The following is a 16,093-nucleotide window of genomic DNA, read 5'->3' on the forward strand; positions in this document are numbered from 1 at the left end:
AGTCGCATTAGAAGGAATGGGAGATGAGGAAATGTTGGACGGGAAAGGAGGCGTGGCTGAGTCAAATAGGAATCCTGACTTAATGAGGTGGTGATTAAAGAGCTCAGCCATGTGCTTCTTGTCAGTAACAACCACATCATCAACATTAAGGGACATGGGCAGCTGTGAGGAGTAGGGTTTATTCTCTAGGTATTTAACTATTTTCCAGAACTTCTTGGGCTTAGACCCACAGAGAGATAACTGCTCCTTAAAGTAACTAACTTTGGCCTTCCGGAAAGCCTGAGTGCACTTATTTCTCATGTGCCTAAACAATAGCCACTCAGCCTGATTATGCGTGTGCCGAGGCTTTTGCCAAATGCAATTCTTGAGGTGGAGTAACTCTGTGAGATCATTGTCGAACCAGGGGCTGAACCTGTTTTTAATTATCATTTTCTTTATTGGGGGCGTGTTTGTTAACAATATCACTGAAAATATAAAAACGAAGGTCCAAGCATCTTCAACAGAGGGGATCAAGATGATTCTATACCATTTTTAAAAAGTAACCATTCCACAAGCTTCCCACTATGAGTTGGGTACATTTTGGCCCATTCCTCCTGACAGAGCTGGTGTAACTGAGTCAGGTTTGTAGGCCTCCTTGCTCGCACATGCTTTTTCAGTTGTGCCCACAAATGTTCTATAGGATTGAGGTCAGGGCTCATGATGCCATCTATTTTGTGAAGTGCACCAGTCCCTCCTGCAGCAAATCACCCCCACAACATGATGCTGCCACCCCTGTACTTCACGGTTGGAATGGTGTTCTTCGGCTTGCAAGCCTCCCCCTTTTTCTTCCTAACATAACGATGGCCATTATGGCCAAACAGTTATATTTTTGTTTCACCAGACCAGAGGACATTTCTCCAAAAAGTACAATCTTTGTCCCCATGTGCAGTTGTAAACCGTAGACTTTTTTATGGCGGTTTTGGAGCAGTGGCTTCTTCCTTGCTGAGCGGCCTGTCAGGTTATGTCGATATAGGACTCGTTTAACTGTGGATATAGATACTACTGTATCTGTTTCCTCTGCATCTGGACCCAGGTTCAGAGAAGAGACCAGACAAGGAATCAGCGGTTAAGGATAAACATAACACTTTACTGAGAAACGGTAACGGAAGGATCTCAGTATCACTGGGAAAACAACAAACATTAAGTATCGAAAACTCACTCAGAAGTCAATCGCACACGGCAAGCTTCAGCAAAGGACAACCAAAAACACACTTCTTTTAACAGAGAAATAATAATAAGTAAATAGGACACCTGAGTGTCGTTAATCTCTCGAGGACAGTCTCTGCCACCCTCTGGTGACATGTGACATGTGGAACCATGTCCTCTGCCTCCACTGCCTCTGATCTGGCAAACTCAATAACACAAATACTTTATTTGTAAATGATGTCTGAGTGTTGGAGTGTGCCCCTGGCTATCCGTCAATTAAAAAAACAAGAACACTTGTCAAGGGTGTGTACGGGAGGCGAAGTCGGGTGCAGTAGAGCAGAGTGTAGTGAACAGGCGCACTTTATTTCCGTTCCAAAAATTTCAGCACATAAAAACAATAACGTGCCAAAAACACAGAACATTGCAAAAGTAAAGCGCCTGACAATAATCCACATAACAAACAAACAATTACAAACAAAGACAATTGAGGGGAACAGAGGACTAAATACATGCAGTAATTATGGAATGAAAACCAGGTGTGTAATGGAACAAGACAAAACCAATGGAATATGAGAAATGGAGCGGCGATGGCTAGAAAGCCGGTGACGTCGATCCCCGAACGCTGCCCGAACAAGGAGAGGAGCCGACTTCGGTGGAAGTCGTGACAACACTGTGCTGTCTGGTTTGTTTAATATAGCATAAACTTTTGCTTGTGATACTTACGTATATTTGAGCAATTCAATGTAGTTTTTAGACTTATCTTTAAAACCAAATATTGTTTTACTTTTACTCAAGTAGTATTTTACTGGGTGATATTCACTTTTACTTTAGTCATTCTTTATTATTATTAATGTATCTTTACTTTTGCTCAGATATGACAATTGGGTACTTATTCCACCACTGGCTAGTTAATATTTGGGTATTGTCTTCTAGTTGTGTCTACGCAAGGGTTTATTTTTAGGTTACTTGTGGGTCACTTGTAGGCGTACCTCTGGAAAGCTGTAGGCCTACATGGCATGGGAAAATTATCACTATGTACATTCTATCTGGTCTACGTCAAGATAAAAAGCAAAGATTAAAAGGTAGTGTCCCCTGGTAATATACGTCAATAGTTGGGCTTGTGGTTCTTGCAATTTGAATGGGCTCAATACTACTCAACAGAATTTTGCCTAAGGGCTTGTTAGTTCACTGTCTTTCGAGACTGTGTTAGCTTGATTCATCCTAACATATGTGCCAATATTTGCCATGCAATTACACAGCTCAAGGCAATGTCACTGTAACCCCAGGACCTGAACTGTCAGTGCATCCATTTGGTCCAAGCACTCAGGTCCGTTGATAAATGAATATGTCGATCACGCACGGTAGATATTGAAAGATTTGTGCAAGGTTCATGCCACCGTCATCATTTCAGTCTTCATCATCATCCTCCTGTCCAATTTATGCCAGGACAGAAATAACTTGCTGTAATACAGCGACAAATTATGGAACATGTCTATAAGTCCTCTCGCCTGCCTTAGATTCTTTCTTATACTGTGTATGCAGCGTACATGACCAATGACATTTCTGCAGAAGAGCTGTAGTGACTGCAAAAATGTAACAACTGTGGTGGACTTTGTTACAGTGTAACACGCAGTTGCGGAATAAGTAGAAAACATTTTGCTAGTGTAACTATACTGAACAAAAATATAAACGCAACATGTAGCAATTTCAAAGATTTTACAGTTCATGTAAGGAAATCAGTCAATTTAAATAAATTCATTAAGCTCTTAATCTATGGATTTCAAATGACAGGGAACACAGATATGCATCTGTTGGTCACATATATCTTTAAAAAAAGGTAGGGGCATGGATCAGATGTAACGGTTCTCCTCTTGTGAAGTAAAGGCGGACCAAAGCGCAGCGTGGTGGTTGTTCATTGTATTTATTGACGAAACTATACATGAACAAACTAACGAAAACAAAACAAGAAACGTGAGAACTCAAAACAGCCCTGTCTGGTGCAAAACACAAAAACAGGAACAATCACCCACAAACAAACAGTGAAACCCAGGCTACCTAAGTATGATTCTCAATCAGAGACAACTAATGACACCTGCCTCTGATTGAGAACCATACTAGGCCGAAAACATAGAACTGACCCAAAACATAGAAAAACAAACATAGACTGCCCACCCAACTCACGCCCTGACCATACTAAATAAATACAAAAACAAAGGAAATAGAGGTCAGAACGTGACAGTACCCCCCCCCAAAGGTGCGGACTCCGGCCGCAAAACCTTGACCTATAGGGGAGGGTCTGGGTGGGCGTCTGTCCGCGGTGGCGGCTCTGGCGCGGGACGCGGACCCCACTTCACCATTGTCTCAGTCCGCCTTATTGTCCGCCTCCGTGGCTTACTCACCATGCCCACCCCTCTCAATGACCCCACTGGACAGAGGGGCTGCTTGGGACAGAGGGGCAGCTCGGGACAGAGGTGAAGCAGCTGCTCGGGACAGAGGGACAGCTGCTCGGGACAGAGGGACAGCTGCTCGGGACAGAGGGACAGCTGCTCGAGACAGAGGGACAGCTGATCGGGACAGAGGGGCAGCTGCTCGGGACAGAGGGGCAGCTGCTCCGGGCGGAGGGGCTCTAGCGGCCCCTGGCTGACTGGCGGCACTGGCGGCCCCTGGCTGACTGGCGGCACTGGCGGCCCCTGGCTGACTGGCGGCACTGGCGGCCCCTGGTTGACTGGCGGCACTGGCGGCCCCTGGCTGACTGGCGGCACTGGCGGCCCCTGGCTGGCGGCACTGGCGGCACTGGCGGCCCCTGGCTGACGGGCGGCACTGGCGGCCCCTGGTTGACTGGCGGCACTGGCGGCCCCTGGCTGACTGGCGGCACTGGCGGCCCCTGGCTGACTGGCGGCACTGGCGGCCCCTGGCTGACGGGCGGCACTGGCGGCCCCTGGCTGACGGGCGGCATTGGCGGCTCCTGGCAGACGGGCGGCACTGGCGGCGCTGGGCAGACGGGCGGCACTGGCGGCGCTGGGCAGACGGGCGGCACTGGCGGCGCTGGGCAGACGGGCGGCACTGGCGGCGCTGGGCAGACGGGCGGCACTGGCGGCGCTGGGCAGACGGGCGGCACTGGCGGCGCTGGGCAGACGGGCGGCACTGGCGGCGCTGGGTAGACGGGCGGCACTGGCGGCGCTGGGCAGACGGGCGGCACTGGCGGCGCTGGGCAGACGGGCGGCGCTGGCGGCGTTGGGCAGACGGGCGGCGCTGGGCAGACGGGCGGCTCAGATGGCGCTGGGCAGACGGGCGGCGCTGGCGGCGCTGGGCTGAGTAGCTCTCCTAGCGCCGAACAGGCAGGAGACTCCGGCAGCGCTGGAGAGGAGGAAGGCTCTGGTAGTGCTGGACAGGCGAGGCGCACTGTAGGCCTGATGCGTGGTGCTGGCACTGGTGGTACTGGGCCGAGGACACGCACAGGAAGCCTTGTGCGGGGAGCTGCTACCGGAGGGCTGGGGTGTGGAGGTGGTACTGGATAGACCGGGCCGTGCAGGCGCACTGGAGCTCTTGAGCACCGAGCCTGCCCAACCTTACCCGGTTGAATGGTCCCGGTCGCCCTGCCAGTGCGGCGAGGTGGAATAGCCCGCACTGGGCTATGCAGGCGAACCGGGGACACCGTGCGCAAGGCTGGTGCCATGTAAGCCGGCCCAAGGAGACGCACTGGAGACCAGATGCGTAGAGCCGGCTTCATGGCACTTGGCTCGATGCCCACTCTAGCCCGGCCGATACGCGGAGCTGGAATGTACCGCACCGGGCTGTGCACCCGCACTGGGGACACCGTGCGCTCCACAGCATAACACGGTGCCTGCCCGGTCTCTCTAGCCCCCCGGTAACCACAGGAAGTTGGCTCAGGTCTCCTACCTGGCGTAGCCATACTCCCTGTTAGCCCCCCCCCAAGAAATTTTTGGGGCTGACTCCCGGGCTTCCTTGCCAACCGTGTTCCCTCATATCGCCGGCTCCTCTCTCCGGCTGCCTCTGCTCTCCTCGCTGCCTCCACCTGTTCCCATGGAAGGCGATCCTTTCCCGCCAGGATCTCCTCCCATGTGTAGCAACCCTTGCCGTCCAACACATCATCCCAAGTCCATTCCTCCTTGTGCCGCTGTTGCCCGTTACCACGCCGCTTGGTCCTGTTGCGGTGGGTGATTCTGTAACGGTTCTCCTCTTGTGAAGTAAAGGCGGACCAAAGCGCAGCGTGGTGGTTGTTCATTGTATTTATTGACGAAACTATACATGAACAAACTAACGAAAACAAAACAAGAAACGTGAGAACTCAAAACAGCCCTGTCTGGTGCAAAACACAAAAACAGGAACAATCACCCACAAACAAACAGTGAAACCCAGGCTACCTAAGTATGATTCTCAATCAGAGACAACTAATGACACCTGCCTCTGATTGAGAACCATACTAGGCCGAAAACATAGAACTGACCCAAAACATAGAAAAACAAACATAGACTGCCCACCCAACTCACGCCCTGACCATACTAAATAAATACAAAAACAAAGGAAATAGAGGTCAGAACGTGACATCAGAAAACCAATCAGTATCGGGTGTGACCACCATTTGCCTCATTCAGCACAACACATCTCCTTCGCATAGAGTTGATCAGGCTGTTAATTGTGGCCTGTGGAATGTTGTCCCATTCCTTTTCAATGGATGTGCGAAGTTGATGGATATTGGCGGGAACTGGAACATGCTGTCGTACACGTTGATCCAGAGCATCCCTAACGTGCTCAGTGGGTGACATGACTGGTGAGTATGCAGGCCATGGAAGAACGGACATTTGTGTATTGATCCTTACGACATGGGGGCGTGCATTATTATGCTGAAACACGAGGTGATGGCGGTGGATGAATGGCATGACAATGGGCCTCGGGATCTTTTCACGGTATCTCTGTGCATTCAAATGGCCCTCGATAAAATGCACTTGTGTTCATTGTCCATAGCTTATGCCTGCCCATACCATAACCACACCAGCCACCATGGGGCACTCTGTTCAGCAAACCGCTCGCCCACACAACGCCATACACGTGGTCTGCGGTTGTGAGACCGGTTGGATGTACTGCCAAATTCTCTAAAACAACGTTGGAGGCGTCTTATGGTAGAGAAATTAACATTAAATTATCTGGCAACAGCTCTGGTGGACATTCCTGCAGTCAGCATACCAATTGCACACTCCCTCAAAACTTGAGACATCTGTGGCATTGTGTCCCCGGCATGAAGTGCACTTGTGTAATGATCACGCTGTTTAATCAGCTTCTTGATATGCCACACCTGTCAAGTGGATGGATTATTTTGGCAAAGGAGAAATGCTCCCTAACAGGGATGTAAACACATTTGTGCACACTATTTGAGAGAAAATAAGCTCTCTTTTTGTTTTGCATATGGAACATTTCTGTAATATTTTATTTCAGCTCATGCAACATGGGACCAACACTTTACATGTTGCATTTACATTTTTGTTCTGTGTACGTTTGACGGGGGGATACCAGGAAGGAAATTTGACCTGTGTGCGTGCACCGAGCACTAGTCACACCCCCTGCTGTGCTGCGAAGGAAGGCTCTACTGTAGCCAGTACTATAGCTTCATATTGTATGCGTTCTCTGAGAATTTCTCCACTTTTGAATTCATTCCTCGTGAGCGCACAGTGCAGTGTCGCATTACAACTGCTCTAGCTATTTAATGTGACATGAATACGAAACCGATCTGATGAAAGGCTTGTTGAACGAGCTGATAAACGTCATCCCCGCACATTTTTTCGGTCAATACGATGCTTGACACACAGTAGTCAAAGTTAGCTCAACTGGCCTGTTTATTCGGATTGCAACCTATCATCTAAAATTATTTGGTTGATAGTGTGACAGCAACGGATCCTCCGCCTGCTGTCACCCAAGAAGCTATACGACCCGGACCCGCCAGAGGAGCGTGAAAAAAACAGAAACATCGGAGGTAAGCTATAGCCTGTCTGTCCTTGCTCTAGTGTGTCCTTGTATCCCCGCCAGCTACTATATATGATATAATGTATCACATGTGAGGTTATTCTCATGGCACGATACAGTGTAGTTACTATTATTTAGACTAACGTCTCGGTAGCAATGTTATGTTTGCATTTCTCTGGGATTTCTTTGACACCATTTCTCAAGCTACAGAAAGTCGACAGCTCGATTTCACTCTAAATTGCATTCCTTGTTGTCGATTGATTGATCAGCAATGTTAGAGCTTCAGTTCAGTCAGCCAGTGAGGTATCCAGCTTTTTTTTCCATAAATGCATCAGTTGCATAGTGCAAACCCAATTCATTGTTCACCCCCCAATTATAATTTCAAATGATTTATGAGCAAAAAATAAAATATGGGACAGGGTTGATTGTGCCACCCTTGGCAGAAGTAATCACTACATCATATCGTATATCCTGTTGCAGTGTGCTCTAGGATCCTGCCTTATTGTTCCCTTAGAGCAAATAATATCTGTTCAAATGTACACAGGAGAAAGGCGTAACCACATCCCCACCGGTATCCCGGCACAGGTCCTTATAACAAAGAAGCTGTGCTGTCGCTTTTTTTTCTTTTTTTTACTAAGAATAACTTTTATATTTGCTTATTCATGGGGATCATTGTAAAGCCATGGAATTTACAGTAATCGGCCTTGTGGTCTTTCACAGTATGTATGCTCTGTTGTTGACTAGCCTACAGTTGATGCTGTGAATTCTGTATGGTGTACATTTGAGGATACCCCTGTTACTGGCACTCCAGCGTCGGGGTGTTGAATCTACAAGGGTGTTGTATCAACACTTGCCTCTTCACAGGATTCACAATTTACGTGTAATTTCTTTTCAGACAGTCCAAAATGTTCACAGGAGAAGTGACAATTTGATATGGAGTTTTTGACACGGCCAATGTCACTTGTGTGTGACTGTCACGACTTTGGCCCCGGTAGAATGGCTAACACTGAAAGTTGACCAAATGCACAGGATATCTACAGCTTTAGCCTACATTTGAATGAAAATATCTGTCAATAGGCAAGACCTAACATATACATAATCTCACCACATTGCTGAAATAAGGAATGATAGCTTGCCATTTGCCATGCTGTTCACAACGGACCAAAATAGAGAGGACCTTTAGCTGTTGAGTTCCATCTTGATAGCAGCAAGTTAAGACGCATATTCTCACGATTTGAGGATGCCTCAGTAATTTTCTACTATGTATTTTCAGGACAACAGTTGTGTAAATCAAAAGCTCACATAGCTACACATTAACGTTTTCACCTACTTACAGCAGCCCAAGAAATAAACATACTGATTATAGTGCTGACTTAGTTTTTTTTTAAAGAAGTCTCAAGTAGCAACAAAGAGTGATTATATGTACCGCACATGAATTCTACTCCGTTGGTGGGAGTGGATGTGAACTCGCTGTGGCGGTTGTACCCAACAGAGAGACTGTCTCACGCGGACAGACACTGAACTTTTAGTGAGACCACACTGCTATGGGGCGCTGTATTTTCTCACTCTGAGAAAACAAAGCACATTACTTTTCTCAGCCTTTCAGTTACCGGGTGAGTCTTTTTTGGTATGGTTTTAGTGATTGTTGTTGCATTGTCCGATTCAACGTTGGTTTGTCAACTTTGGTCGGTGTTGAGTTTGCTGCAGAAAATCACAATGACACGGCCGTGGTTGAATTCATTCTTATTTGAGAGTGCCATTATTAATAGGCCTAAATCAAGTTACGATGGGCTTATTTGGTAATAAGGCAACTTTAAGAAACATAATAATTATCCTCTGATCTGGACTCTAGCAGCCAAGTCTTGAGGGAAAACTCTGACACCCTGACAATGATGCCCACATTTCTGGTCCATTTTGGTTACCTAAGACAACATCAGTGACAGTTGCTGTGGCGAGTGTCATCTCAGTGGTCCATATAGATGCCAAATGTGATTCCAGCTGCTTCTGAGGCATCCGGGTCTTAATGATAGTGTAGTTGATTGAGCGGAGTGTGTCTGTTTATACTCTTGCTGCTGTATCGAGTTGCCCAACCATTGTTCGGGAACAACTTTTGCCCTTAAATGAACAGGTGACCGGGCTTGAGCAGCTGTCACTCTTTGCACGAGGGGCCCTATGGGTGTGTTTGTGTGTCTGTCAGTACAGGGTACATAATTAGTGTAGATGCTTGTCACAGCCTTTTGGAAGTTTAAATCCTAGTGATTAGGCTGGGGAGCACACTCTGTTAGGAAGAGACAGGCAGCTGCCTCTGGTTATCAGTTGGAAGTGGGTCACTGTTCTCTGACTGAAATGGACCCACGATTCATCACACTTTACAGACACTTATTAAGTTACAGTTAACTACACCTGGAATGGGCTACACATATCCTTGCAGTTTTACCAGTAGGATAAACCAGTCACACACAATTCAGGGGAGCATCTATTTAAGTTAAATATGATGATACAAGATTTAATAGTTACCTAGTGAATGCCCAGTTTGCCCAGTTTTGGCCCCTGCAATTCGCTACACGGTTTTACCAGTAAGATAAACCAGTCACACAAAATTAAGTGAAGGAAGTGATTATACTCTAGTTACCTAGTGGATGAATGCAAAAGTTATGGCCCTCATCCTGTTTAGTTTCATTTCACAGGCGTTTGAGAGCTTTCAGAAAGGTTTATTCTCAGCCTTATGAAACCAGTCCCGAGAAAAACAGATGTTTTTCTTGTTTGTTTAATGAGTTTTAAACAGATTCTTGGTATTACAGTATATGCAGTTACACAGCTACACAGCTATAGTCTACAGCTAATAAATCAACTGTTTGACTAGGTGATGAAGGTCTTCTGCAGAGAGTACCTAGCAAAATGTATAATTTCATAATATGCCATACCATCTGTTGACCAGGGTTTAGTTTCCCTTTATTTTTCCAAAATGTGGATACGGGAGCACGCTCTGAAATGCCAGTCATGAAATGTGCCCGGTAAGCAAAAAAGTATATTCCAGTGCATTCAGGAAATTAGCCCTGGAAGCCAAAAATAACAAGCGCAGTCTGCAATGAAGAAAAACGAGGGAAGGAGCACCATAGAGGAGTAGCAGGAGGAGGGATCCATTTCAATACTCACTAAAATAGTAGCAGGGATATACTCTGTGACTAGCATGTGCTGCGTGATGCCGGTGCACCGTTTATGAAGTCCTCCCAATGTTTAGTCTGCAATTTCCTCCTCATGGCATCCCCCCTCAGATGCTTTTCAAAATGAAAAATACATGTTTTGATCCCTGCTCACGTAGACCGAAGATCATATGCCATGGTGAGTGTCCATAGACTGAATAACCTCATCTGCGGGATCATATGAATCACTCTCAGAATATAGCCAGAATCCCCTTATTAAGGAATCGTATTTACCCTCCACAGGGGTAAGGAACATGTTTGGCACTGATTGTGCTATTGAAGAATGGACATTCTCTGGCCACTGATTGGTAGTTGCTTAAGGCCCAATAATCAGACAATCTTCTCAACTCTCATGAGCCAATCCACTTGCTGGTCTGGCACCATATGACGTTATCCTTTCAATGAGTTTATTTCGAAGAGTGTTTTTCACACATTGTTGACATTCAAGGTGAGCCAGAGTGACCTCTTCTTTATTGGCAGCCTAGTTGTTCAGTCTGTGAATCTTACACAGCTCTCCAGTCATGTCTTGTAACTTTGTATAGTCAAATCAAAGTTTATTGGTCACGTACACGTATTTGCAGATGTTATCGCAGGAGCAGCTCCAACAGTGCAGTAATAATACCTAGCAATATGAAACTATACGCACATAATCCAAAAATCAAATCAAATGTATTTGTCACATACACATGGTTAGCAGATGTTAATGCGAGTGTAGCGAAATGCTTGTGCTTCTAGTTCCGACAATGCCGTAATAATAAACGAGTAATCTAACCTAACAATTCCACAACTACTACCTTATACACACACAAGTGTAAAGGGATAAAGAATATGTACATAAAGATATATGAATGAGTGATGGTACAGAACGGCATAGGCAAGATGCAATAGATGGTATCGAGTACAGTATATACATATGAGATGAGTAATGTAGGGTATGTAAACAAAGTGGCATAGTTTAAAGTGGCTAGTGATACATGTATTACATAAAGATGCAGTAGATGATATAGAGTACAGTATATACATATACTGTACATATGAGTAATGTAGGTTATGTAAACATTATATTAAGTAGCATTGTTTAAAGTGGCTAGTGATATATTTTCCATCAATTTCCATAAATTCCCATTATTAAAGTGGCTGGAGTTGAGTCAGTGTGTTGGCAGCAGCCACTCAATGTTAGTGGTGGCTGTTTAACAGTCTGATGGCCTTGAGATAGAAGCTGTTTTTCAGTCTCTCGGTCCCTGCTTTGATGCACCTGTATTGACCTCGCCTTCTGGATGATAGCGGGGTGAACAGGCAGTGGCTCGGGTGGTTGTTGTCCTTGATGATCTTTATGGCCTTCCTGTGACATCGGGTGGTCTAGGTGTCCTGGAGGGCAGGTAGTTTGCCCCCGGTGATGCGTTGTGCAGACCTCACTACCCTCTGGAGAGCCTTACGGTTGTGGGCGGAGCAGTTGCCGTACCAGTCGGTGATACAGCCCGACAGGATGCTCTCGATTGTGCATCTGTAGAAGTTTGTGAGTGCTTTTGGTGACAAGCCAAATTTCTTCAGCCTCTGGAGGTTGAAGAGGCGCTGCTGGGCCTTCTTCACGATGCTGTCTGTGTGAGTGGACCAATTCAGTTTGTCTGTAATGTGTACGCCGAGGAACTTAAAACTTACTACCCTCTCCACTACTGTCCCATCGATGTGGATAGGGGGGTGCTCCCTCTGCTTTTTCCTGAAGTCCACAATCATCTCCTTAGTTTTGTTGATGTTGAGTGTGAGGTTATTTTCCTGACACCACACTCCGAGGGCCCTCACCTCCTCCCTGTAGGCCGCCTCGTCGTTGTTGGTAATCAAGCCTACCACTGTAGTGTCGTCCGCAAACTTGATGATTGAGTTGAAGGCGTGCGTGGCCACGCAGTCGTGGGTGAACAGGGAGTACAGGAGAGGGCTCAGAACGCACCCTTGTGGGGCCCCAGTGTTGAGGATCAGCGGGGTGGAGATGCCCTCACCACCTGGGGGCAGCCCGTCAGGAAGTCCAGGACCCAGTTGCACAGGGTGGGGTTGAGACCCAGGGTCTCGAGCTTGATAACGAGTTTGGAGTGTACTATGGTGTTAAATGCTGAGCTGTAGTCGATGAACAGCATTCTCACATAGGTATTCCTCCTGTCCAGATGGGTTAGGGCAGTGTGCAGTGTGGTTGAGGTTGCATCGTCTGTGGACCTATTTGGGCGGTAAGCAAATTGGAGTGTGTCTAGGGTGTCAGGTAGGGTGGAGGTGATAGGGTCCTTGACTAGTCTCTCAAAGCACTTCATGATGACAGAAGTGAGTCGTAGTCGTTTAGCTCAGTTACCTTAGCTTTCTTGGGAACAGGAACAATGGTGGCCCTCTTGAAGCATGTGGGAACAGCAGACTGGGATAAGAATTGATTGAAAATGTCCGTAAACACACCAGCCAGCTGGTCTGCGCGTGCTCTGAGGACGCGGCTGGGGATGCCGTCTGGGCCTGCAGCCTTGCGAGGGTTAACAGGTTTAAATGTTTTACTCACGTCAGCTGCAGTGAAGGAGAGTCCGCATGTTTTGGTTGCGGGCCGTGTCAGTGGCACTGTATTGTCCTCAAAGCGGGCAGAAAAGTTATTTAGTCTGCCTGGGAGCAAGACATCCTGGTCCGTGACGGGTCTGGTTTTCTTTTAGTAATCCGTGATTGACTGTAGACCCTGCCACATACCTCTTGTGTCTGAGCCGTTGAATTGCGACTCTACTTTGTCTCTATACTGACGCTTAGCTTGTTTGATTACCTTGCGAAGGGAATAGTTCCGCTGTTTGTATTCGGTCATGTTTCCGGTCACCTTGCCCTGGTTAAAAGCAGTGGTTCGCGCTTTCAGTTTCACGCGAATGCTGCCATCAATCTATCAAAAGTAAAATAAAGAAATATCAGAACGAGCAATGTCAGAGTTATTGGATACGCCCATCGAGTACCGGGTCGGATCCCTCTTTGACTCCAGAACAGAACGGAAACGTTCGTTGCTCAATTGATATCAAGGGACCTAAAGTGTGCCAGTACACCACTGCCACCAGCCTATACCAGGCAGGATGCGTCCATGGACTCATGCTGCTTACGCCAAATCCTGACTCTACCATCAGCATGATACAACAGAAACCGGGATTCTTTGGACCAGGAAATGTTTTTCCACTCCTCAATTGTCCAGTGTTGGTGATTGGGGGCTCATTGGAGCCACATCTTCATATTTTTTCCTGGCATAGATTAGGCCCCTTGATTCCAGAGGAAAATTTCCATGCCCCAAATAATTCAGGCTATTTTTGGGTCAAAGGGGGGTCCAACTCTGTACTAGATGGGTGTACCTAATAAACTGTATATATAATTGTGTATATAGACATGTTCGGCCCGTCAGAAAGTCCAGGTCCCAGTTGAACAGGGAGGGGTTCAGACCCAGGGCCCTGACCTTAGTGATGAGCTTGGAGGAAACCATAGTGTTGAAGGCTGAGCTGAACAAAGGATCCAGGTCAGGGAAGCCAAATTTCTGCTGAAATGAATGATGAGTGACCGCTGATCTAATGCCCAAAAGTACATTTTTCAGCTCTAGATAATACTACAACAAATGCTCTGAGCAAATAATAACACAACAACAACAAAAACACTGAAAAGTTGTCTAGGAGCTAGAAACAGGGCGACCGTGTCTGTCGGCGCCATCTTGTCCTGTCCTGTATAATGATGATATAGTAACGCCCCTGACCTGTAAATGTTGCCTGTCATTTTCTATTACATTCCATTTAGCGCTGAGGCTGATTTGAAAAGTTATAAACGTGTTATAAACATCAGTCATGTATTTTATTATTCCTTCATTGGTCCATCGTGTCCATAAAGCCGTCGCTGTCACTCCTCATACTCCTTCTCTCATTTTCTTTTTCACCTTTGCACGTAAACAAACTGGTTCTAAAATAATCTACACAGGAACAAAAACAGGGTTGTAATACTATTAAATATTGGCATGATTAATTCGTTTTCAGTAAGACTGTCTGTGCCGGGTAGATAACATAGAATGCTGTCCTAACAATGAGACTGATGGGTGTTTGGTAAGTAGTGAAACAGCCCCTGCTCTTTCCTCTTTTACCTTTGCTGAAAGCTGCTATTAGTCTATTTTTGAACAGCTGGCTATAAGGATTTCTCTCTTGAGAAAACAAACATTCCCATCCACCATTCTTAGACTAGCACAATAATTAGGGACAATGTGAAAGGCTGGTGGAATGTAAGATGATTGTTCAATTTGTTACTGAATATACTGTATAAAGTGTGTATAGAGGCTCGAGCCTGGAATGCATCTATCCCATTATAGGGAAGGTCTATACTTACGCAGACTTAGTGTAAGGTTCCTCATCTTTTCTTGGGACCAATACAAGTCAGAAGTTCAGTCCCATTACTGGAATGAAACTGATTCCTTAATGCAAATGACTGACTACATGAAACGGGTTTGACTGACTACATGAAACCGGTTATGTTACTTGCACCTGCAGTATCCACACTGTTCTCCAACAGTTTTTTTTTGGCAGCAATAGTTAGTGTACGGTAGTAGCTTTTTTGCACTTCTTTTAAAGCTGCCTCAGTGCACATTTTTGCACAGAAGCTTTTCTGAGGTATGGCATCTCTTGAATGCTTTATATCTCTTGGAGGTGTTGTTGTCATGGTTTTCTCGAGTCACAGCTCTGTATCTTAATCCCTCTGTTTCTGCAGTGACTGTAGATAATCATTCAGCGGCCTAGCCGTCTGGTTGTAGTTTGCCTCCTGACACTTTGGTCACAGTGATTGACAGATTCGCCCACTTGTACTACTTGACAGTCATTTTGCTCTACATCTTCAAGTACGTGAAGAATCCTTTATTTTGTTAATTTGTATTAAATTGTGGGTATCTCCTATGTAGTAGGCCTCTTTGAAGAATATCATTTTTTGTACGCAATGGTTTCAGATGACAAAAAATGAAATAATAGTCAATTATTGTTATTAATCCTATGATCAGCAAATTTTCCTTGTTCTACTTATTCAATGTTGCCTATGTGGGCCTATGGAACGTGTGGGTGAAATGTTGAAATTAAATAGATGCTCATGATCACTCATGACTCCCCTCTGTTTGTCTGACAGGCTGTCGTCTCAAAGAGGTTGCCTGCGGTGATGTCCAAGGCAACGAAGTCAGCATCCAAGTCTCGGTCCCACTCTGGGTCCTGGTCCAGATCTCGCTCTGTCTCCCGCTCCAGAAGCAGCTCACGGTCCAGATCTAGGAAACATCGCTACAGGTGGCTAACAACGTAACTTACTTACATATTACGGCCCACCTCAAACTAGGACATTGTTATGAATTCATGTTATTTTGTCTATAAATTGTCTTTAAACAGCTTAAGAGGGATGAACCAACATATTCAAATCAAATGTATTTATATAGCCCTTCTTACATCAGCTGATGCCACAAAGTGCTGTACAGAAACCCAGCCTAAAACCCCAAACAGCAAGCAATGCAGTTGTAGAAGCACGGTGGCTAGGAAACACTACCTAGGAAGAAACCTAGAGAGGAACCAGGCTATGAGGGGTGGGCCAGTGCTCTTCTGGCTGTGCCGGGTGGAGATTATAACAGAACATGGCCAAGATGTTCAAATGTTCATAAATGACCAACATGGTCAAATAATAATAATCACAGTAGTTGTTGAGGGTGCAACAGGTCAGCACCCCAGGAGTAA

The 16,093-nt window shown here is 46.2% G+C and overlaps 1 protein-coding gene across 2 annotated transcripts in view; it reads left to right on the top strand.

The window, feature by feature from the left end:
* Positions 1 to 6,757: 6,757 nt before the first annotated feature.
* The window catches only part of LOC139393730 (thyroid hormone receptor-associated protein 3-like), a 30,363-nt gene continuing 21,027 nt past the window's right edge, over positions 6,758 to 16,093 (top strand). For both annotated transcript variants that reach the window (XM_071142095.1, XM_071142085.1), the window contains exons 1-2: positions 6,758 to 7,174; positions 15,504 to 15,655. In XM_071142095.1, the coding sequence (XP_070998196.1) occupies positions 15,534 to 15,655 (122 nt within the window). In that variant the 5' untranslated portion in view covers positions 6,758 to 7,174; positions 15,504 to 15,533. The remainder of the gene's footprint in view (positions 7,175 to 15,503; positions 15,656 to 16,093) is intronic.

Source organism: Oncorhynchus clarkii, chromosome 3 (genome assembly GCF_045791955.1).
Source record: "Oncorhynchus clarkii lewisi isolate Uvic-CL-2024 chromosome 3, UVic_Ocla_1.0, whole genome shotgun sequence".
Lineage (NCBI taxonomy): Eukaryota > Metazoa > Chordata > Actinopteri > Salmoniformes > Salmonidae > Oncorhynchus > Oncorhynchus clarkii.